This window comes from Trichechus manatus, unplaced genomic scaffold, assembly GCF_000243295.1.
Source record: "Trichechus manatus latirostris isolate Lorelei unplaced genomic scaffold, TriManLat1.0 scaffold00076, whole genome shotgun sequence".
Lineage (NCBI taxonomy): Eukaryota > Metazoa > Chordata > Mammalia > Sirenia > Trichechidae > Trichechus > Trichechus manatus.
The window spans coordinates 9,768,332-9,792,302 of record NW_004444012.1 but is presented as its reverse complement, the minus strand read 5'-3'; the positions used below and the strand labels follow the sequence as shown (position 1 = coordinate 9,792,302).

General features: G+C 51.6%; 2 protein-coding genes across 2 annotated transcripts in view; one reads left to right on the top strand and one right to left on the bottom strand.

Moving 5' to 3' along the window:
- The window catches only part of TYRO3 (TYRO3 protein tyrosine kinase), a 25,560-nt gene extending 17,295 nt beyond the window's left edge, over positions 1-8,265 (bottom strand). The window contains exons 1-4 of the mRNA XM_023735100.1: positions 8,242-8,265; positions 6,158-6,251; positions 5,800-5,979; positions 5,501-5,651 (exon numbers count right to left, since the gene is read on the bottom strand). Coding sequence (XP_023590868.1) covers positions 5,501-5,651; positions 5,800-5,979; positions 6,158-6,251; positions 8,242-8,265 — 449 coding nt within the window. The remainder of the gene's footprint in view (positions 1-5,500; positions 5,652-5,799; positions 5,980-6,157; positions 6,252-8,241) is intronic.
- Positions 5,958-23,971, top strand: RPAP1 (RNA polymerase II associated protein 1). The gene is made up of 25 exons (XM_023735143.1): positions 5,958-6,258; positions 9,488-9,742; positions 10,047-10,195; positions 10,462-10,551; positions 11,014-11,134; positions 11,715-11,936; positions 13,285-13,464; positions 14,174-14,289; positions 14,582-14,680; positions 15,505-15,606; positions 15,799-15,966; positions 16,200-16,382; positions 16,485-16,619; positions 16,715-16,885; positions 17,399-17,556; positions 17,997-18,155; positions 18,303-18,504; positions 18,889-18,998; positions 19,351-19,546; positions 19,793-19,945; positions 20,178-20,320; positions 20,881-21,637; positions 23,069-23,245; positions 23,363-23,422; positions 23,524-23,971. The coding sequence occupies exons 2-25, from the start codon at positions 9,562-9,564 to the stop codon at positions 23,671-23,673; spliced, it is 4,182 nt and encodes a 1,393-aa protein (XP_023590911.1). The 5' UTR covers positions 5,958-6,258; positions 9,488-9,561; the 3' UTR covers positions 23,674-23,971.

Here is a 23,971-nt window from a genome sequence, read left to right as displayed (position 1 = left end):
CCTCCGGCCGGCCCCCACCTCCAGCCCGCCCAGCCCGCCCAGCCCGCCAGCACCCGCTGCCCGGGCTCCCCCAGTCCCTAACCGGAGGATCTGGTTCGGTCCCCTGGCTGGGCACCCGGCCACGCCCCACCCAGCATCTTTTCACACCCAGCACTCCAGATTGTCCGCTCAAACCTCGCTGGACGCCTCTACCACGCCCCAACTTTTATCCAGATCTGATCCCAGAGCCCAGAACCCCCCTCCCAGGACATAAAGCCCCTCAACCCTCCAGACGTTCTCAACAGTCAGGTCCTCCCCGCAAGTTGCTGTGACTCAAGGCTCCCCCATTAGGATCCTCTGCTATCTCAGGTGCCCCTTCCGGCCTCTTTCTGAGCCTTTCACCAAAATTCCCCAGGTTCGTGCTCCGTTTCCCACACCTTTATCTCCAAGGATCGACCAGCCCTAAGCTGCCTGCGTTCTCCACCCCTTCTGCCCAGCACGTTTTCCAACTTGGACCTTGAGCCTTGAATTTTTGAAGATCATGGTAATCCCTAGGTTTTATCTAATATCCCCCTACACTACACAGGCCCTGTATCTTTTGGGATTATCATTCTTCCTAGTTGATTCCCTGTTTCTAGCCCCCAGTCACCAGGACATGGTATGAAAGTTGGCTGTGTCCTTACAATGTCCGATAAAATATGAGCTATTATTAGTTGACCACTTTGCACACAATAGGCACTCCATAAATAAACAGGCAGATGCATGTTAAATGAATGAATAAGTGCCCCTGAGCTTGGCCTGCCCTCAACTAGTAATCACAGGAGTGACTATGCCCATGTACATCCTGTCAGGCAGATGCAGAGTGGTTCCAAACCCAGCTTACCCAGTGTTTCATTTGTCTTGCCCTTGCCGTTACCTGTCCCCTGGAGCCCAGCCCTGGAGGTCCTTCCCCCTGGGTGGGGAAGAAGGACCAGCCCCTTGTTGCCACAGCCTCACTGGATCTTTCCATGGATTCTCCTTCTGAGCAGCAGGGGCCTGCCTCTTCCTCCACTTGGCCCCATCAGTGCTTGTTTATTAATTACACTAATGATAAGAACAACAGCAGTGCTGGTGTTAGACCAGCTGGGGGCGCCCCCAGGCGGCAGCACAGGGAAGGTCTCCAGAAGCGCTATCAGAGTGGGATGGCACGGCCCTGAAATCTCCGCTTAGCTGAGCGCTCAGCCAACTTTCTTGGGCATTGTGGGTCAGCTCCAGGACCTTTTCCTACCAGAATCCACAGCTTCTGAGCTTGGACTAAGTCAGATCAGAGTAACAGTCTGGGGCTGAAGCCAGATTTGCTGGGGCCTCTGTTACCGCTGCAATGTGACTGCCGCAGACCTGCAGTTGGACATTTGTCACTTTTGAAAGCTGTCTCCCCCTCTCCTCCCTGGAGGGGACACCACGTTTCCAGGGAAGGCGAGCCTCTTTCTCTTGGCTCCTGGCTGACACTGGAACGACTCCTCCTAGAGGATGTTGAACCCAGTTCCCAAATCTAGCCTTTCACTTCCTTTCTCCTTTCATTCCCTCCCCATCATTTCCTGAGGTCAGAAAGGGAGTCCCAGACCAAGGACAAACCTTTGCCACCCGCCAAAATAGACTTCTTGGTGTTATGGATGCCACCGCATTCCCCACTCATGGCCTTGACAAACTTCCCACCCAGCTTCAGGCCTGAGACACACTGTACCCCTCCCCTGGAGCAGCACACCTTCCGGGTAGACAGGAAGTCCTCTACTCCTGCTTCTGAATCCCTCTCTACTCTTAGAATCTTGACTTGGGGACTGTGGGTTCTGGGTCTTCACTGTGGGGTCCTGATCTTTTCACTTCCCAGCTCCTACAGACAATGTTTGCCCCACTGGATCTCACAACCCACTCCTTGCCTATGTCACCCCTCTTTTTCTCTCTCTGCACACAGGATAGGAATGTGCTTCTAAGGGTGTGTGAACAGGTGCGATTTTGTGGAAGAGGTATGTAGGTGGGTGAGAGGGTGTGCATTTGTGCAAACTCTAAATGTGACTGAGGCTTTGTGGGTGGATGGGGAGAAAGTGTGTGTGTGTGTATATGTGTGTGTGTGTGTGTGTGACTGGGGAAAGTTGGCTGCCTGTGCAACTACATGCCTGCAAAAGCTCCCTCTGTTTCATAAATGCATTGCTTGGAAGGAAACTAATCAAATCAACAGGAAATACATTTGGCCTCAAGTGGGAGCAGCTTTCCTAGGAGTTCCTGTCCTTGGAACAGAACCAGAGCCAACTCTGATCTATCCCAGGGGAGCAAGAAGAGACCTCGGCGCTGGAGGAGAGCAGGGTGAGAGGAAGGACCAGCTGCAGCCCCTTATTATGAACAGGCTAGGTTGGGCTCTGGCATTTCCTTAATCTGGTGAAATAGGTATCTGCGCACTCTCTGCCTTTTGTGACCTAGGACTGCCCAAGGAGGTCAAGCATCCGGACGTGAGAAAGCAAACCTGGAAATAAAAACCAACTCCCACGGCAGCAGGACACTCTTCTGTCAACTTCCAGCAGTCTCAGGAAGCAGCTGCTTCAGCTTTTTCAGAGTCAGGATCTCCTGCACCCCTCTCAGAGTCCCAGGGTGGTGCAGATGGTTAAAGTACTCGGCTGCTAACTAAAAGGTTGGAAGTTCAAGTCCACCTAGAGGTGCCTCAGAAGAAAGGCCTGGTGATCTGCTTCCAAAAAATCAGCCATTGAAACCTAGTTCTACACTAATACACGTGGGGTCGCCATGAGTTTCAATTCAATAGCAACTTTTTTTTTTTCCCCCACCCTCTCAGAGACCAAGAGACGGGGAGCCTAGAGGCCTCTCAGGAGGGTGAGCCATGCGGTCACAGCATTCTCACCGGCCCAGGGCCAAGGATCTGTTCTTTCCCAACTGTTGACTCAAGAGCTGAGAATTGGCAAATTCCACTTAAGCAACATGTATGTTCCTCATCACCTTAGAGAAAGGACAGAATCTTTGCCTTGGGAGCTTGGGGGAAAGCTGCCTATAGATGTGCCAGGGACACTGAGGGCTGTTTCTATAGCTGCCAAATGCCCTCTGTCTGAAATTCCTAAACTAAAAACAATGTCATTCCTTTCCCAGTTGAAGATGAAGCAGAAAGGTAAATTCCCAGGAGAGATCACACTTTGACTTACGATCACAGAGGAACCTACAGATTATCAGAATTTTTCCCAAAAGCAGATTTAGGAAGTAGGGAGACAGCAAGAAGTTTGGAGTTTCTGAAAGGACAGGGAGGCGTGTGGAAGAAAAAGTGTCCTCTTCAAAATTTCACCTCGGGATGACCCCGGGAGAAAAAGCTGTGTGTGTATGTTAATGCCCTGTATCTGGCTGTTTCTCTATTTAAGCCCTCTTTAACTGCAACCTGGTAGGTGAGGCTTTTCTGACTAGTTATTTTTTAAAACTCCTTATTACAGAATATTTCAAACATACACACGTACAAAGAAAACAATATAATGAATCCCTGATAGACTCATTATCCTGCTTTCATGATTAACTGTGTTCCATTGTCCTATTTTTTTATTTTGTGTTGTTTTGCTGGAGTTTTTAAAAGCAAATTCTAATCATATCATTTCAGCTGTATATATTGCAATATGTATCTGTAACAGGCTTTAAAACCTCACCCATACAAATTATTACATGTAGAAATATTTCTAGATTTGTGTATATACAATAGTTTCCTACACATATACACATGTATTTTCTAGCTCTGTCAGTTGAGAGAGCCTAGAAGCAAGACACCCCAGTAGCAATGAGCACACTTGCACCCAGATCTTGGTTTCTAATAACATTCTCCAATAAAAGGAAATAAGGATACTTGGATAAATGGCTGATTCTAGGACTGAGCCTTGTGCATCTTTTAGTGCCAGAAAGTAAGGAAATGCTTAAAAAAAGAGGAGGGGTTCAAAATATAATGGTGGGATGTCAAAGGGACACAGAAGTCAAATGAAAGAGCTCCCAATGACCAAAACTGGAAGAATGTAGGGGGCGGGGAGTAGTATTGGATTATAATCCATAACCAAATCATAAAAGTATACTTGACTTATTCTTCTGCATAAGGAACCCTGGTGGTGCAAACGTAAAGTGCTTGGCTGCTAACCAAAATGTTGGCGGTTCAAACCCACCAGTGGCTAACTGATAGTCTTATTTTTTTAAGTCTATAAGAAGTTCTCCTTCTCTCCTGGCCATGCAATTTGTAGAAGAAACTGGATCACCTGTAGAGTCTTCCACAATCTGGATTTGATTAATTGTGCTATCATTTAACACATTCCTCTATCACCTATATTTCTTACGGACTGGTAGTTAGACGATGGAGCTCTGGTTGGCAGTCTGAACCCACTAGCCACTCATAGGGGAAAGATGAGGCAGTCTGCTTCTGTGAAGATTACAGCCTAGGAAACTCTATGAAGCAGTTATACTCTGTCCTATAGGGTCACTATGTGTCAGAATCAACTCGATGGCAATGGGTGGGGTGGTGGTAGTTAGATCTAGAGGCTTGATCAGATCCCAGTTCAATTTTTTTAGCAAAAAGTCTTCTTAGGTGGTGTTTTGTATTTTCAATTGTATCACATCAGGAGACACATTATGTTCAGCTGTTTCACTTTTAATGATGTTAAGGTTCATCGGTAGGCTCAGCAACAACAAAATAAAAAAATTTAGGAAAAAATAAGATTCATCGGTGAGTTCATCAATTTTTCACCTTATAATTTTATCAGTCTTGATGATCCTTGCCTAGAGCCATTATTTCACTAGTGGTTGCAAATAGTGCTTTTCGACTATCATTCTTTCTGCATTTTTGGCTCCCCTCACCCCCCATAACTTCTCTTTTTAATTCCTGCCAGGTCCTAAAGTATTTTGGACTCCAAGGTTGGCTATATTCTAGTAGCTAAATTTACTGCTGTGGTTGAGGCCACGAGAATTTAAGGATTCCATAGATCTGCTGTATCCCTGGACCAGCAGCATCAGCATCACCTGGAAACTTGTTAGAAATAAAAAGTCTTGGGTCCCATATCAGATCTACTTAGTAAATCATTGCTTCAATCAAGCAACGATTTACTAAGGTACCACGTGCAGGGCAGTACGCTGGGTGTTGAGGTTATGGATGCAAAAAAGGAGACGGCCTGGTGCCCTCAAGTCTATTCAAGGAAACAGGCTTGTGAAAATGTAAGCAGCCATGGCAGGCAGTGCGTTCCAAACATGCATGGTGCAGGAGGTAAGAGTCCAGATGACCGCACGGAAAGTAAGTACGGCTTCGTTGGCAAAGGTTTCCGAGTCGACTTTGGGTAGAGGTGGCAGGGTAAAAGAGGAATAATTTCCAAGAAGGGAGACTGGCCTGGAAAAAGGCAGAAAGCTCAGGAAGGGGATAACCTTGCAGACAGTGAGGTTGTCGTCTTCTCTCTTCTCATCCCCACCACTCCTGCAGCGCACGGGGCAGTGTTTCTGTTCTCGGGCCTCGCCTCACCTGTTTCATGGTTACCTTCTTGCTCGCCCATAAACACTTCGGTTGGTCCCATTGGTGTGTGTGTAGGTTTCTGTGGGTTGGCTACCGATGGGCGTGGATACTGCAGTATAGGCTGTGATGATCCGAAAGCGTGCGTGCAGGTGGACGTCTGGGAAGCCCTTTGTCTCTGCCACCGGTGGAGATTATGTGTAGAGGGGCCTGTGTCTAGTGTACATCAGTAGGATATGTGTCTTGGGTGTCGATATCGCGTTTACGTGGTGGTGGGGGGGGGTAACACACGGCAAGGCTCGGCGGGTAGACACCTTCACACTCACCTGTCCGCGACGCCAAGCAACGAAACCCGGAAGTGGGCGGAGCCAAGTCCGGGAGAGGTGGGGCCGGGCTGCGGAACGGAAACTGAAATCTGGCGGCGGCGGAAGCGCAGCCCTTGCGGGGCAAGATGGCGGCACCCACGAGGGCATAGAGCAAGTACGTGGTTGTGCTGGAGGGGCAGGCTTCAGGGGACCCGGGCGGAGGGCTCAAGTGCACGATGTTTGGTGCCTTTGTCGGAGCCTGCCCGAGGGTTTTATTCTGTACATGAGCTTCCGCGGCCTTTCCGGTTCGGAGATCCTAGGCACGGTCTTCTATCCACGGACGAACATAGGCTGAGAGGTGTTGAACTCTCATTCTAACGCTGGTGGTCCAGCTTAACTAGCACCCCCGATCGCAGAGCCCAAGGGACAGTCGCTGGACCCGACTCGGGGGACGCCTGGCGCTGGAGGATAGGCTGCAACGTAAGAGACGTTTAAGAGGCAATCCGAGAAAAGCCAGTTGTCTGTTAGTACTACGTTGCAGGGAAATTGTCCCTATAATAGTTCAGGATGTTATCACTTCCAGCATGGATTGGTTGTGTACAAAGCATCCCTGGAGTTTATGGGAAAATATATATTGGTGGCTTTAGTTAAGACTGAAATAATTGGTGCCATTTGCTAAGGCTTATTTATGTGACTGCCTGACACTGTGGTAGGAGCTTTTCGTGCATTTTCATTTAAATCTTCAGAAAATTCGTAATATATAGAACCTGTTACTATCCACGTTTTACGTTTGTGGAAGCTGGACTCGGGATAGGTTAAATAACTTGCCCGCTTTTGAACAACTGGTAAGTAGTGGAGCCAGTATTTGACTTCTGGCCTATTGATTGTAAAGCTGATGACTGTAACAATCTTAACTCCCTTTACAAAGTAGATTCTGGCCGAACCTCGTGAAGTGGACTGAACTTCACTTTTGGGTCACTTGAATCCATGGATTAATAAGGGAAATTGTTTCTGCTTATGTAGAATCTGAGAGAAGTGAATTATTAGCATATTATGGAGTCTCCCTTCATCTAATTCAGCCTTCCTTTGGCCCCTTTGGTGGGCATTGGGGTAGGGGATTTTTTTTCCCATGTTGATAAGACTGCCTGGCAGTTGGATCCGGTTTAATTGTTTTTTGACTGTATAAATAAATCATGATAATAACTAATATTTTAATACTTAATATTTACATACTATTCTAATTTTTGTACATATATTCATTCATTCATGAGAGAGGTACAATTTCTGCATGTTACAGATGAGGAAACAGGGACAGTAACTTGAGGAAGGATAAGTTGCCTACGATTACACAATTAGTAAATGGCAGAGCCTGGATTTGAGTACAAACAGTCCATTTCCAGAGCTATTTACCACCCATCCAGGAAGAGACACGTCTATGTATGTTCTTTGCTATCAGACTACAAATACTTTATATCTACTAATTACACGTTCTGTGCCAAGTTTAAGACCCAAAGTTGTAGACAGGTCTTTGCATACTTCATCTACTTCTTTCTTTTCAACTGCTTTATCTAAGCCTGCTTCAATGGTTAGCCTTGTTTCTATCCTATAGTAATTATTCCTACTCTGAAATCCTGTAGCACTAATTTTCTGTGTGATTAATTTGATCACCAGGAGATATTGCTTTGTATTGTTTTCAGCCTTTTTAATGCATATGTGTGGTTACTATACCACTCCCCCCCACCCCACCTCCCGGTTGGGATACATTTGACTAAAGGAAGACTTGCAATCTGGGAAATGCCATTTTAACTACAAACTTTTAATTTCTAGGCTTATGAGGGGAAAGAGAAGTAATGAAATAGGAAATTACTGAAAGATCCGGTATTTTGGCTTGGTCTGTGTTTGTCTCCTCAGTAAGCTCCTTAAACCCAGAGACTGGATCTTCTGTACATTTTTCTGTATTTCTAGCCCCTTGGAATCGATTTGATGGCAACGGGTTTGGTTTTGGTTTGTATACCCCCCTCCCCAGAGTAAACTCTCAAAAAAAAAAAAGAAACTTTGATAATGTTTTTATAGTCACACTCTGATGTGATTATCTTGTCATTTCCCTAGTGACTAATGATGTTGAGCATCTTCATTTCTTATTGGCCATTTGTATATCTTTTTTGGTAAAAGTCTGTTCATATCCTCTGCCCAGTTTTTAATTGGGTCGTTTGTCTTTTTATTATTGAGTTCTAAGGTACAAGTTCCCCTATGAGATATATGATTTGCAAATACTTCCTTCCGTTCTGTAATTTGTGTTTTCACTTTGATGCACAAAAGTTTTTAATTTTGATGAAGTCCAATTTATATCTGTTTTTTCTTTAGTAGCTTTTTGTGTCATATCTAAGAAATCATTGCCTAATCCAAGATCACAAAGATTTACACCTATATTTCTTCAAAGAGCTTTGTAGTTTTAGTGCTTACCATACATTTAGGTCGTGGGTCCATTTTGAGTACTTTTTGCATTTGGTATGAGGTAGGGTTCCAACATCATTCTTTTGCATGTGGTTATCCCATTGTCCCACCACCATTTGTTGAAAAGACTCCTTTTTCCCTCATTGAATTGTCTTGGCACCCTCACCGAAAATCAGTTGACCGTAGATGTATGAGCTTATTTCTGGACTCTCAACTCCATTGATCTATATGTCTGTCCTTATGCCAGTACCACACAGTCTTGATTACTGTAGCTTTGTAGTTAAGTTTTGAAGTTGGGAAGTGTGAGCCTTCCAACATTCTTTTTCAAGATTGTTCTGTGTTTCTTGCATTTCCATGTGAATTTTAGGATCAGCTTGTCAGTTCTGCAAAAAAGATAGTTGGAATTTTGATAGGGATTGCACTGAACCTATAGATCAGTTTGAGAAGTGTTGCTATCTTAACAATATTAAATCTTCCAATCCATGAATATGGGATGTTCTTCCGTTTATTTAGGTTGTCTTTAATTGCTTTCAACAATGATGCATAGTTTTCGGTATACAAGTCTTATACCTCTTTGGTTAAATTTATTCCTAAAGTATTTTATTCTTTTTGATACTATTTTAACTGGATTTGTTTTTTTAATTTCATTTTCTGATTGCTCTTTGCTAGTGTATAGAAACACAGCTGGTTTTTGCATATTGATAACTTTACAGCCCAAAGTTATTAATCGTTTGAACACCTTTAGGCCAGGCATGTTCTCTTCAGTTTAATACAGAATCACCACTCCCCGTTATGACATTTATTTGCCTGGCCTCTGATGGCATTTTCCTTAGGAACACTGTTGTTTGTTCCTGAGAGTGTTATCGTCGTCAGATTGTTAACAACCTCAGTTGGCAGTAAATAGTGTTGCTAAACTGATGACATCAGGAAGGCCTGGGTAAGGAGGGAATGGCAATGAGGTGTGAGCGAGGAGGGATGAGTTTACATGGATCCAAGGTAAAAAAGAGGATCTTTTCTGAGCCCTGGTGGTGCAATGGTTAAGACCTACAGTTGCTAACCAAAAGGTCATCAGTTCGAATCCACCAGCCGTTCCTTGGAAACCCTTTGGGGCAGTTCTACTCTGTCCTTTAGGGTTGCTATGAGTCGGAATCGACTCGACGGCAGTGGGTTAGGTTTTCGGTTTTGGTTTCTGATGCCCAATAAAGAGAATCAGAGTTCTGTTGCAGAGGGCGCGTCATATTTATTCATATTTTAGGGGTGGATAAGAGAATCTCCACACTGCAGCACTGCTGGGAAGGGTTGCACTGAGGAGGCGGGTGCAGTGAGAAGATGCTGTCGAGACCAAAGCCAGGGGAGTCCGAGGTGGACCTGCTGCGCTTCCAGAGGCAGTTTCTGGCAGCTGGTACGGTCCCAGCAGTACGCTTGGTCAAGAAAGGAAGTAGGAGAGGCGGCGACATTAACCTGGACCAGCCTCCGCTGCAGGATCATCGGGATGTTGTGATGTTGGACAGTGAGTACCTGTGGGTATGAGGCTGACTAGGAAAGAAGGTGCTGCCTGAGGGCCGCTTTCTCTTCCTAATGTGACTGGGTTCTGCCTTATCATTATCGCAGACACTGCATAGCCTCCGTTGCTGCAGCCCTATCTTCCGTATGAAGAAACTGAGGCTCAGAGCGGTTAAATATCTTGCCCAAGTTTACACAGCTTGAGCCAGGGCCACACAATGGCTCCCTTTATTTTGTTCCCTCCCAGCCCTGAGTCTCTTCCTGGGAAGGGATGAGTAGCCTCACGTCGGGTTTTTATTTTTTTTCCTTAGGTCTCCCAGATTTGCCCCCAGCTCTGGTTCCTGCTCCCCCGAAGAGAGCCAGGCCCAGCCCCGGGCACCTCCCGCCAGAGGACGAGGACCCCGAGGAGAGGCTGGACAGGCATGATGAGCACATCACTGCTGTCTTGACTAAGATTATTGTGCGTCTCACCCTGGCTCAGGGGGACAAGGCGCCCTAGAGCGCCAAGGATATTGGGTGGGGGTGGTGAGCCTTATGAGTAGAGGGCGCCTCAGAAAGGTGGGACTTCTTCCTCCTGCGGTCAGGTTGAGGGCTGAATGGATCGTGTGCCCTGAGAAGTGAGGCGATTCCTGACCCACCCAGCGTGAAGAACTTTGGTCCTAGTGGGGTGGGATCCAGCCTCGGGAAGCCCCCATGTCTTCACTACTCTGTGCTTTGTTGCTGCAGGAACGAGATACAAGTTCAGAGGCCGTGAAACTGCCTGTGTCCAGTGGCGTTGCTTTCCCCCTTGTTTTCCATCGCTCGCAGGAGAGGCAGGTAGGCAGGAGTAACCCTAGGTATGCTTAGGAGGCAGTCAGGTGAGCCTCATAGTGCCTCTTCCCCAGGCAGGTGGTCTTAGTAATGATAAGCTCTCCCATTTACAGACCAGCACCATACTCAGCACTTTAAACACATCACCTCATTTAGTTCTTGTAGTGACATTGTAAAGTAGGTGTCATTGTCCCCATTTTTCAGATGAGGAAACTGAGGCCCCCAAGAGGTACGTAACTTGTCCAGCACTACACACCAAATAGGAGGCAGAAGAGCCAGGAATCAGACCCAAGTCTGTCATACTGAAAGGCCTGTGCCCCCATCAGAGCCCTGCTTTCCTAAGGCCAGGCTTGTGACCCGTAGACATCAGTCCCTTTGATCTCTTTGTTCCAGAGACCTTGATATAAGAGGTTGAAGGGAAAGTGGGGTACTGAGTCTCAGTAACCCAGGTCTTCTTTTTGCCCACAGGGGAAGCCAGCAGTATCTGGTAAGAGAAGCATCTTTGCCCAAGAGATTGCAGCAAGGAGGGTGTCTGAAGCCAGGGTCCCACAGACTGAGAAAGTTGTACCTCCTTTGGACCCACCAGAGGGTGAGCTGGGGTTGAAGAGGCTCAGCCTTTTTAGAAGACCTGATCGTAGGGTCATCTCTGGATGTACATCATCCCGGCATCAAATGGGAAGTGCATTTGAGCAGTTTCGGGAGAACGTCATCCCATGCCTTCACTTAAGGTGCTTAGTGTGGGGGGCTTGGGCCCATCACCTAGACTCAGAGGCGGGCAGGCGCTGCCTGACCCTAAGAGAAAGGGAAGAGGGAGGAGTGTCTGGCAGAGACATGAAAGCAAAGTTGTAGGCCAAGATTCCTTTAATGATAGCATTATTAGTGGTGCTGTTGGGAGCGGGCTGTTGCAGGCAGAAGGCTACCTAGACATCTGGGAGAAGAGTCAGAAACTAGGATTTTTCTGAGGGAAACCTCACATAAGTCCTAAGAGAAGAGTGAATGGAGAGCCCACCCCCCTGCCAAGTGTCTGGAGTCCTGTGCCAGCCGTTGGGGATCCTCACTCCGCCCAGGGCAGCTGTGGGGCTAATCTCTAATGTCCAGGTCTAATGGGGTTAGAGAAGCAGGCAAGAGGACCTAGTTAGAGCCTCGAGACTGATCATACACTTTTCCAGGTGCTGTGACATGCGAGGCACCCACTCCTGGGGACCAGGGCTGCCAGCTTCCGGGGAGCAGCCGCAGCTTCCAGGGACCCTGTCTGGTCACAGGGAAGGGGCTCCCAGGCCAGGAGGCTGAGCAGGAAGCCCAGGCCATCCATGAGGAGAATGTAGCGAGGCTGCAGGCCATGACACATGAGGAGATCCTGCAGGAACAGCAGCGCCTGCTGGCTCAGCTCAGTAAGGGACCAGGCTGGGGAGGGACTGCTGCTTCCTGTGTGCCAGGCTCTGTGCCACGTCCTTTCTATGCGTGATTTCACTCCCTCAGACTAGTCCTGTGAGGTGCATGGGACTAACTTCATTTTACTTAGGAAGAAAACTGAGGCTCAAGACTTTGAGAAACTCTTTTTCTGGGTCACACAGCCAGAGAAGAAAAAGGATGGGGTTTAAACCGAGATCTGTGTAGTCTCGCAGGCCCTGCTGTTAACCATTGTACTGTGTATACTTTATTGCTATAATGCGCAGTGATTACGCATTCAGCTACTAACCAAAAGGTTGGCAGTTTGAATCCACCAGCCGCTTCTTGGAAACCGTATGTGGCAATTCTGCTGTGTCCTGTAGGGTTGCTATGAGTCATACTATACTGCACGATGGTACTGTATATTCTGTCACACTACACTATTCTATACTGGTATCCCTGGGTAGTGCAAATGGTTAATGCGCTCAGCTGCTAACTGAAAGGCTGGAGGTTTGAGTCCACCCAGAGGCACCTCAGAAGAAAGGCATGGTGATCTACTTCCAAAATATGAACCATTGAAAACCCTATGGGAGCACAGTTTTACTCTGACACACATGGGGTCGCCATGAGTCAGGATCAACTTGATGGCAAGTGGTATACTATACTATACCTCCTTCTTAGTTTTTGCTTGCCAAAAGGGTAAACTCCAAGACAACCTTGTTCTCTACTGTATATCTAGCACCTGTACAAAACCAAACCAAACCCATTGCTATCGAGTTGAGTCTGACTCATAAAGGCCCTATAAGACAGAGTAGAACTGCCCCATAGGGTTTCCAAGGAGCTGTCAGTAGATTTGAACTTCCGCCCTTTTGGTTAGCAGCCAGACTCTTAACCACTGTGCCACTGGGGCTCCAGCACCTATAGAGAGCCTGGCATATCACAGATGTTTAGTAAATATTTGTGAATAGATTAGCTGGAAGAAAGTGAGAGAAATTGTTCCCCTAAATGTCTTCCCATTGGCCAGAGTCAGCATTCATTCATTTCTTCCATAGCTGCTTGCTCTGGACTTCTAAGCCGAGGCCATGCACAGGAATGAGCATAGGCGCTTGGACCAGGGGACTGTGAGGGGTGGAGGGAAAGGTGGGCGGGCAGGCCCCAGTGATCCCACAGGTGTGAGAAGGCAGGGTCATTGAAGGCCACAGGAGAGCCCAGGAAGCTCAGCCGAGGCTGGGAAGAGCTGTCCTACCCTTGGCACCCACAGGCAGTCAATACCTAGCAGGTTTTAGATCCGTAAGGGCTGGGGAAGATCTGCACTCTTTCTCTCTCTCTCCCCTCCACCCTCTCCTCTAGATCCCGGCTTGGTTGCCTTCTTAAGATCTCGCAGCCACACTCATGAGCAAGCAGGAGAGGAAGCCACAGATGGGCAGAGGCCAGGAGGACCTTCTGTTGTGGTCATCAAAGAGAAGCCCGTCATGCCACCTTCTGCCAGGGAGCCCAGGAAGAAAGATGAGCTGGAGCCAGGAGGGCCAGGTGCGGGGAGATGGGAACATCCTTTGGGGGATAAAAGTAGAGGAAGGTGTCTTTTCTCCTAGACCTGGCAAATGAGAAAGAAGCTTCTCTGTCCTTGGACATCTACTGGTAACCCCCATCGTTGGCTTCACATCTTGTTTGCTGATGCCTATCTTCTTCCTGCACACGCTTCCTGTTCCCTGTCCTTGTTGCTCCTGCTCCCCATGCCCTGGTGGGAGGAGGCAGGAGGACAGCTGAACAGCCCCTCCCCCAGCAGACCATCTCCCTGCCTTTGCTGGAGCTGGTCTGGCCTGGCCCCATCCATCCACAGCTCTTTCTGCCTCTGCCCCCAGGGCCGGGGTGATGGGAGAGGAAGAGTCTGACGTAGGTCTGTATGAACATTCCAGACCAGCAGGAGAGAAGCCAATGGGAGGGCTCATTTCCCAGGAACTGGATTATTTTATTAGTGATTAACAAAAGGAGAAATTGGATTATGAGGGCCAGGAACCTCCTGCCTCCGGAGGAGCACCAGGCCAGGGAGCTGCTTGGGTGGGGGTGGGGCAGGGGTAAGGAAGGCCCCTGGGCCATGCCATTTTGCCATAGCTGAGGGCAGAGGGGCAAGGTCCTGGGGGCAGTGATGGATGTGGCAGCTGCTGGGTGATGGCTGGGACCCCTGTAGCCCAGTGAGCTGTGCCCCTCAGGGAATACTCCCATGATCCCATCTCCCCAGCTCCGGTCCTGCCCGTGACCCCCCACAAAGACTGGCTGCACATGGACACTGTTGAGCTGGAGAAGCTCCATTGGACCCAGGACCTACCCCCGCTCCGGCAACAGCAGACGCAAGAGGTGAGGAGGCCAGCTGGTCTCAAAGGGGTTAGGTGGGGTGGGACAGGGTGGGGCTGCTGCTCCTGCACCCAGAACCCAGGCCCTTCTCTTCCCCTGAGCTCGAGAGACATCTCTCCTTTGACCCGCCCTCCTCTGCCACCACCCTGCCTGGTCCCTGAGACCAGAAGTGCCCAGTTCTAGCCAGCAGCGGATTTAGCACCTGATCTCTGAGAGACCTGGGACTGAAGGTGAACAGTGGGTGTGCGGAAGTTGCTGTGGCCCCAGCCCGTCACCTTCTTTCTCTTCCCCTTAGAGGATGCAGGCCCGGTTTGGTCTTCAAGGAGAGTTATTGGCCCCCAGTGCGGACCTGCCTACCCACCTGGGTCTCCACCACCATGGGGAGGAGGCAGAGGTGAGGCATGGGGCCCAGGGACTGGGCAGCTCTTGGTGAGTGCTTTTAACAACGGGACCTCTAGCCAGTTGCCTTGAACCTCCTGTGCTCTTGTTCCAGTTGATGCTCTTGCTGCCCATTCATTTTCTTAGGTTTGAACTCTTTTCTCTTTCCCTTGGAGCCTAGTTAGTTGCCAGAACTTGCCAATTCCCTATCTGTTACTTCCCCATGGTGCTTCCTGGATAAGAGCATCGCTCCCACTTCTCTGCCTAGTTGCCATGTCTTTGCCTTTCCATCTCCCACGGGATGACATGCTGATTTCCCGTGGCCCAGCTCAGCCACGCCTTGCTCTGGAAAGCTTGGCTCACCTCTGCTCACAGAATAAGGCCCTGGCTTCTCAGCCTGTCAAGGAAGGCTTTCCACAGTCTGTCCCCGCTGACCCCACGGTTCTGCCTCCCTCATTCCTGTTCCACATTTCCGCTGTCTCCTCCCTCCACACACCTCCAGGGCTCAGTTCCTGGACGCCCCCAGGGACTACCTTTGCCCTTTCTCCATGCCAGCCCGCTGAAGCTCCATGTATTCACGGAGACCAGGTCATTTTTCCAGATCCCCCTTCTCTTTCCTATCCACTGGTTGCAAATGACACATCGATTACTGCATCCCTCCCCATCTGCCTGATAACGTGTTGGCTTGTGCGCGAGTCCTGTCTTCTTTACCCACTGTGGCTCCGTGGAGCACAGGGGCAGGAGACAGCTCACCAGTGTCTGGCATGGAGGGGCTGCTGGGTATTTGTTGAGGTGCTGCCTAGCATCTTGGCTGTTTCTGACCCGTTGTTTCTGCCGCAGAGAGCAGGGTACTCGCTCCAGGAGCTGTTCCACCTGACCCGCAGCCAGGTTTCCCAGCAGAGAGTGTTAGCACTGCAAGTGTTGGCCCAGGTCATCAGCAGGGTGAGTGACCGCTGGTCCCTGCACTGTCGACTTCCCCGCCTCCCTCCCTCTGTCTGACTCATTACCCAGATACCCGCTGGCTGTGGGTTAGACGGCGATGGGGCAAACCCAGGGTCACGGGTGGGTAAGGGAGGGATGAGAGCAAAGACCGACATCAGCGTTGTCAGCCAGGTTTTATCCTCCTGCCTTCAGGCCCAGGCTGGCGAGTTTGGGGGCCAGCTGGTGGGCAGCATCTTGCGCCTCCTTTTGGATGCTGGCTTCCTCTTCTTGCTCCGCTTCTCCCTGGATGACAGAGTGGACGGGGTCCTGGCAGCTGCCGTGAGGGCTCTCCGGGCTCTGCTGGTGGCTCCTGGAGATGAGGTAACGGGGCTAGGAGTGGGCGTGGAGACTTCAGCGGCCATACTCCGCACGCTGGACCTGCCCTCAGTGCTGGGACTTGGCCAGGCTGAGTGGAGGATAGAATGGCAGGCATCACCCTCTTGTAAGGCCCCAAAGCCTGGAAGCCTTGTCTTTGCGTTCTCTGTGGGTGGCTCGTGCACCCATTTCCTGGCCTGGCCCGCTCCTTCCCTGCCTCACTCCCTTCTTTCTCGCAGGAGCTCCTGGACAGCACCTTCTCGTGGTACCATGGGGCTTCGGTGTTCCCTCTGATGCCCAGGCAGGAGGACGAGGACGATGAGAATGAGAGCAAAGAACCCCCAGCAGAAAAGGCAAAAAGGAAGAACCCTGAGGAGGGAGGCCGGCCCCCACCTGTCCTGGCCCAACATGATGTCATCAAGGTAAAGGTGCTGAGACGGCCGTGAGCCTGGCCCAGCCCAGCTTCATTCCCAGTGCTCTGGGCCTGGCTACATTTGGCACGGGGTTATCTCTCTGGTCCCCAGGGGCTCCTGGCCACCAACCTGCTGCCTCGGCTGCGCTACCTACTGGAGATGACCTGCCCGGGACCTGCGGTCGTCCTTGACATCCTGGCCGTGCTCATCCGCCTGGCCCGGCATTCCCTAGAGTCAGCCACGAGGGTGAGACAGGAATGGGGCAGGGAACAGGTGAAGAGCCTGACTGGGCCTGGCCTTGACCCTCAACCTCCCCACCTCCCTTCCCCCATCCTGCATAGGTCCTGGAGTGCCCTCGGCTGATCGAGACCGTGGTTCGAGAGTTCCTGCCTACCAGCTGGGCCCCCGTGGGGGTGGGGCCTCTCCCCAGTCGACACGGAGTGCCCTGTGCTGCTGCCATGAAATTGTTCCGGGTCCTGGCCTCGGCCGGTAGGAATATCGCTGCCCGGCTGGTGAGCAGGACGCGTGCAGTGGGTGGGGGATGGGTGAGAATGTGGAGCTGGGGGCTGAGCATGGCCCCTGGAAGCTGGGTGGCCAGCTCTTACCATCTTTCTCTTCCTGTCTGGGCCAACTGCTCAGGAACGCAACAGAAGCCACCAAGCGGGCCTAGCCGCCTGGAGGCTGGTGTACCCTGTAGATCTGTAGCCTGTCTCATTTTGGGAGGGGAGGGCTCCCTGCTCCCTGGACCTAAAGAGCCAAGGACAGATTAGCACTCAGCACATGTTTCCAAGTAGGCCTAGAAAAGGTGCCCAGCAAGTGCTTGCTAAGAGAAGGGTGGGTAGGTGGGTGGCTGGATGGATGAGGTAGTTTTACCCACCCCAACCCAGAGAGATGGCCCTGTGGCACCAGAGTGGCCTGGAATAGTGAGGGATGAGTTGAGCCAATGTCCTTAGTGAGAGAACCTGAGGCTAGTCGGACCCGTGACTCCCTGCTGACCTTGACCCCCAGACTCTGCCTACCCCTAGTTGAGCAGCTTTGATCTCCGGAGCCGCCTGTGCCGCTTCATAGCTGAGGCTCCCCAGGAACTGGCCTTGCCCCCAGAGGAAGCCGAGACACTGAGCACGGAGGCCTTCCGTCTGTGGGCTGTGGCTGCTTCCTATGGCCAGGGCAGTGACCTTTACAGGTGAGGAGAGGCAGGGGATAGGCTCCCTCACAGGCCCCTCCTGTTCGGCTCTTCTGACCTAACCTGATGCCTCAGCCTTGCTCAAGGTCCCAAACTAAGGGGGAGGCTGAGAGAGGGGAGGAAGGGACTCTAGGCTGGGAGGAAGGCTGGGGGTCAGGACCAGCCAGGGGAGAGTGGGGTGAACCTGGGTTAACCATGTCTGTGTACAAAGGCATTGATATTTTACTGGAATTTCCTGTCGTGGGCAGCCTTGAAGGGCTCTCCCTTCCCATTTCAAGGCCCAGCCTGCCCTCCCTCCTGAAGTCTTCCAAGAGTGCCCAGCCCTCTGGGCCTTCTCCCTCCTGGGCCTCCCTAAGTAGACTGCAGGTCCCTGGGGTGGGGCCCTGCCTTCTGTCTTCGTCTCCCTGGTACGGTGAGGGTCAGTGCCCGCTCTCCCCTAGGGAGCTCTACCCAGTTCTGGTGCAGGCCCTGCAAGCTGTGCCGCAGGAGCTTGGCGCCCGGCCCCCTCGGCCCCTGGCCATGCAGCGGATAGCCTCGCTGCTCACCCTCCTCACCCAGCTGACCCTGGCAGCCAGCAGCACTGCCTCCGAGCCCATCAGGTAGGCCTCCAGCCCTGAGCCTGCCAACAGGGAAGTCCTACCAAGACAGGCAGGAGTGTTCCTCCCCCTGCCAGGGCGAGGGTGGCTGGAGCCTAGTGGGAGTGAGACAGCCAGGTCCTTACTGTGGCCCTTTTGGCACTCCTATAGTGACTGTGCTGAGGCCAGCCTGTCGGGCACCCCTTCCCTGATCACTTGGACACAGGTGTCTGGGCTCCGGCCTCTTGTGGAGCCATGTCTAAGGCAGACTTTGAAGTTGCTGCCCAGACCTGAGATGTGGAATGCTCTGGGCCCCGTGCCCGCTGCCTGCCTGCTGTTCCTGGGCGCCTACTACCAGGCCTGGAGCCAGCAAGTGAGTGTGGCCTATCTTCCGCTGTGTCTCACGTACCTTGCCTTCTACTCTTTTACTCCCTCTCTGTCACCACCTCTCCACGCCTCCCTCCTTCCTACCTTCTTACCCCTACCTTGCCTTCTCTTTCCACCTCAGCACCCAGTGGAGCTTCAAGGAGCCATGTTGGTGGGGACCAGAGAGCCCCAGGCAGTAGCTTTTATGCTTTCAGGCCCCTAGACATAAGTACCAGAGCAGCTCAGGGCTTCGCTCCCTCCAGGGGGTCAGAAAGCAGAGGCTCCAAACTGACTTTTCTGGGCTCTTAGAATCGTAGGGTGACTGGGAACACAGGGTGTAGGAGAATGGGTATCCCAGGCCATCAGCTTAGTGAGCCCCTCTGTCCTCCAGCCAAGCTTGTGCCCGGGGGATTGGCTTCAGGACATGGAGCGCCTGTCGGAGGAGCTGCTGCTGCCCCTGCTGAGGCAGCCCACTCTGGGCAGCCTGTGGGATTCCCTTAGGTATGTACTGTGGGTGTGTGATGGACGGAGGGGGCTGTTTCTCTCCTTGCGGGATTCCTGAGTCCAGCTTCCTGGTCCATCCCGGGGTGGAACCCTATAGCCTGAGGAGAACAATCACGATGGCCTCTGAGGTCAAGTGACAGTGCAGAGCATGGTCCACATGAGGGCCCCTCTTCTGCAGAGTTCTGCGCTCTGGGGGTCCAAGTGCCCAGCCCCCAGGTCCCAGGAATTTGAGTGCTGATCTGCACAGCCAAGCCCCTGCTGGCCTCGGTCATAGACCAACCAGGTAGCTCTTTTCCAGCCTGACACCCATCAGGCCAGCATCCCCTCAGTTTCTCCATTCTGCCCACAGGCACTGCTCCTCTCTCTGCAACCCACTGTCCTGTGCTCTGGCGCCAGAAGCGCCTCCCAGCCTTGTGTCACTGGGCTGCGCAGGAGGCTGCCCCCCTCTCAGCCTGGCTGGCTCAGCCTCACCCTTCCCGTTCCTCACCGCCCTCCTCTCTCTTTGCAACACCCTGTCTCAGATCCACAAGGGGCTGTGTAGCCAGGTAAGCCCTGGTGCCTGGTTAGGGGCCAGGCAGGGGGCCACGATGGCAGGCGTCAGAAAGGGGAGGAGTACCCAGTGGGGAAGGGAGGCCTCTTCTGCCAGCACCCATTTCTCTGAGTTTGGCCAGGAGGTGGGCCCTCTGGGCTGTGCCTCCTGCCGCCACCTGGCGCGGCTCATGTGTGTGTTTCTGGTGGACAGAAGGGATCCATGTCAATTTCTAGAGCCAAACAAGCTTGCTTTTCCTCAGCTGGCTGCCATATTGGCTTCCCCGGGACTGCAGAACTACTTCCTCCAGTGCGTGGCTCCCGTGGCTGTCCCGGTGCTCACAGCCTTCTCCGCGTGGGCCCTGCGCCATGAGAACCACCTGCAGTACCTGGCCCTCTCCCTAGCCCAGAGAGCGGTGGGTTCCCCTGCACCCCTGTCCACCCCTCCGTGTCATTCCCCTCCTGTTTCTCTAGAACTTGTGCTGCTCCTGCCAGGCCACGCAGCTCCTGCCAGGCCACGCAGCTCCTGCCCTCCTCCAGACATGCCCGGGATCCATGCCCTTCCGTCTCCCTTACGTCCTCGTCTCTCTCTGCTTTATCCTCACACCTTCCCCGCCACTCAGCAGCTCCCTGCTTTTCCATCCACAGGCAGCACTGCAGCCAGTGCCAGCCACCAATCCTACCCTCCATCATGGCGTGGCCTTGGCCTTGCTGAGCCGGCTGCTACCCGGAAGCGAGCACCTTGCCCATGAGCTGCTGCTGAGCTGCGTGTTCCGGCCAGAGTTCCTCCCGTGAGTCCAGGGTTGGTGGCACCAACTCAGTCCTTTGGGAGGCTGCTGCAGCTGTTGACAGAGCAGCACTGAATGTGGAGCCAGGAGACCTGGGCTTAATTCTTTTTCTTCCATGCATTGCACTTAACCTGTCTAAGCTCCTCTTTCCTTTTGAGTAGAGTGAGGATGAGACCAGCCACACCAGAGAAGTATAGTGAGACTTCAGTGTGGCTGTATGGCTAAAATGGTGTATAAAGTAGCCATATACACGTGGTAACTAACAGTTATTGAGTGCTTACTCTGTGTCGGGCGCTCCCGTAAGTTTTTATCTGTATTACAATGTGCGATAGGTACTGTTATCATCCCCCATTTCACTATGAGGAAACGAAAGCACAGAGAAGTTATGTGAACTTGAACCTAGGCAGCTGGCTCTAACTGCTACACACACTGCGTGGGAGCTTACTGGGGCGGAGGGAGGAGGATGATTGGGCCTCGGACCTCTGGGGAGCCCTGGAGAGCTGGCAAGACCTTCTGAGTGTTGAGTTCCAGCCCTCATGTTTGGCCTTTGGGTTCTGTTACAGGGAAAGAGCATCAGGGGGTCTGGAGGCAGCCGACTTCTCGGACCGGCTGTGCCTGGGGAGCCGCGGGGACCCCGGGTGTGGGCGAGGGGCCCTGCTAGCTCAGGCCTGCCAGGACCTCCCCAGCATCCGCAGCTGCTACTTGACGCACTGCGCACCGGCCAGAGCCAGCCTGCTGGCCTCTCAGGCCTTGTACCGAGGGGAGCTCCAGCGACTCCCAGCCCTGCTGCTGCCCGTGCCCGGAGAACCGCTGCTGCCCACTGACTGGCCCTTCCTGCCACTGATCCATCTCTACCACCAGGCCTCAGACAGCCCCTCGGGGTGCCCTCCTGCCGATGCCGTGGGCACAGTCACGCGGGCCCTGCAGTGGGTACTAGTCCTGGAGAGCTGGCGCCCCCAGGCCCTCTGGGCGGTGCCTCCTGCCGCCCGTCTGGCCCGGCTCATGTGTGTGTTCCTGGTGGACAGTGACCTATTCCGGGAGACCCCAGTACAGCGTCTGGTGGCAGCCCTCCTAGCCCGCCTCTGCCAGCCCCAAGTCTTGCCAAACCTCAACCTGGACTGCCCACTTCCTGGCCTGACGTCTTTCCCTGACCTGTATGCCAGCTTCCTAGAGCATTTTGAGGCCGTCTCCTTTGGAGACCACCTCTTTGGGGCTCTGGTCCTCCTACCCCTGCAGCGTCGGTTCAGTGTGACCTTACGTCTTGCCCTCTTTGGGGAACATGTGGGAGCCTTGCGTGCTCTGGGCCTGCCTCTGAGCCAGGTATGTTCTCAGCCTGGCAGCAGTCCTGGGCCAGTCCTGAGCTGTGGGGTGCTTTGGGGGGCCTCAGGATCCTCATCTTCCCTCTTGGGGGCTCTGAAAGGATTAAGTAACAGAACCCATGAAAAGCATTTAGCACAGTATCTGGCATATAGTAGGCGCTCACTGTGATTAACAAGGCATAGCTCCTTGCTCAGAAGGTGCTACAGTCCACATAAGAGATTTACTGAAAACCATCACCATCCTGAATTGTTCAGACTTTAAGTGTCAGGTCAGGATTCAGAGGAGGGAAAGATCAAAGTGGTCTGTCCATAAGGAGAAGGCTTTGTAGAAGTAGTTTGGGCACTGAAGGTTGGGCAGAATTTGGATTGTTGAGAAGGAGGGAAGATGTTCCCAGTGGAACAGCATAAGCAAAGGCTCAGAGGCAGGGAGGAGTATGACGGGGTGGGGGAGGGAGGCGGCTAGAACAGAGATTCCTTTTTCAAAACTTGTTAGAACCAAGGCTGAGAAGCAAAGTCTTGGAGGGCTTCAAATATCAGGCTAAGGAGTTTAAACTTGTTGACTATTTTTTTTTTTTTTTTAAGATTTGGTTTTTTATTATAACCTATTTGGTGAATTTAAAATATAAACATTTTAAAATATAAATCCATAAATATATTCAATAGGTTTATATAAAATATTAACATATTTTATATAAAAAGAATTTAAAAATATGAAGTATTTTAACGAATTAAAAAAGAACATTAGAGTCATCCATAATCCCACTGTGAAGTGGTAACCCCTGTTTACATTGTATCTTTTTCTGGTCTTTTTTAATGTGCATACATATTTTTATAAGACTGGGATCACTCTGCATAATGTGTGTGTTTTTCATTTAACATTACATCATAAGCATTTCCCACCTCACTAAATATCCTAAGAAATCAACATTTTTTATTATATCATAATCCATTGTGTGGTGTGCCCCCGTTAATTTTATCAGAACCCCTTGGTGAGCATGTAAGTGGTTTCCTGTTTACTATTTCAGTAACATTATGATAAACCACACTGGACATAAACTTTCTCTGTATTTCCCTGGTAATCATTTGCTGTGTGGAATTAAGAATAACTTTCAAAAAGAGAAGTACTGGTCCAAGGAACATGAACTTTTGAAAGGTTTGATCATGTAACTGAGCAGTTGAACATGACATTTTGAAAGTTGTAAACGTCAGTAGATTCAACAAGTAGTGATGCTTCTCACCCAGTTCCCAGCTTCCCCTGCTTTCTGGCTCTGTAGCCTTTCACCTGGATCCCTGTGATAGAGAGGGCTGGCGTCTATCCAGGCCCTACCTCTGCCCTCACGGTTAGGTTTCATGTGCCCACCAGCCACCCACCGTGCTGTGCAGGGACGCACATTCCTACCCTTACCTCAGCATGTCTCATGTCCCGTTACAGTTGCCAGTGGCCCTGGAGTGCTACACGGGGCCTCCCGAAGACAACCTGGCCCTCCTTCAGCTCTACTTCCGGGCCCTGCTTACTGGTGCACTCTGTCCACGCTGGTGCCCTGTGCTCTATGCTGTGGCTGTGGCTCATGTCAACAGCTTCATCTTCTCCCAGGACCCCAAGTGCTCAGTAAGTTACATACCCATCTCCAGAGGGAGGGCAGCTGGGGAAAAGGTGAAGGCTGAGCAAGGCCCGTGATGGTGCCCGCCCTCAGCCCAGTGCCACCTCTCCCTGTTCTGCCTCCAGGACGAGGTGAAGGCCACCAGCAGGAGCATGCTGCAGAAGACTTGGCTGCTGGGAGATGAGGTGGGGGCACATCCTGGAGGGTGGGAGGCTAGAGGGTCTTGGGGGATGGAGACCGATAGGATCTCACTACCCACCCCATAAAGTTTCTTCCCTCTTCACAGTGTCTCCGGAAACACATCCTCCACTATAAGCTTCCGAATTCAGCCCTCCCAGAGGGCTTTGAGCTGTACCCTGAGTTGCCCCCGCTGCGTCAGCAGCACCTCCAGAGACTTATCTCAGGGGTACTCCAAACTAGAGGGTCCGAAACCTAGTATGGCTGCTACAGATGGAGAGATGGCTGCCTTTTCCTGAGGTTCACCAAGAGACCTGCCCACCTGGCAGGACATAGGGGCTGCACGTGGGCAGGACACAAAGGAGCAGAAGGCTTGCCTTCCTAGGGGTGGGTCGTTTGAGCGTCTGTGGAGCAGAGTGAGCCCTACATTATATCCTGATAGCTGGAGTTCAGGATCTGGGGCCTCTGAGGGTCTGTGCTGGAAGTGAAGGATGACTTTGCTAATTACCCCCTCCTTGGGGACAGGACAAACTAAATACACTTTACTCTTCCCCAGC

Excerpts from the sequence above, each read along its gene's own strand:
- RPAP1 (XM_023735143.1), top strand. The coding sequence starts at position 9,562 with ATGCTGTCGAGACCAAAGCCAGGGGAGTCCGAGGTGGACCTGCTGCGC. Across the intron at positions 15,967-16,199 it reads TGGTGGCTCCTGGAGATGAG|GAGCTCCTGGACAGCACCTT; the intron begins GTAACGGGGCTA and ends TCTTTCTCGCAG. Across the intron at positions 23,423-23,523 it reads CTTGGCTGCTGGGAGATGAG|TGTCTCCGGAAACACATCCT; the intron begins GTGGGGGCACAT and ends CCCTCTTCACAG.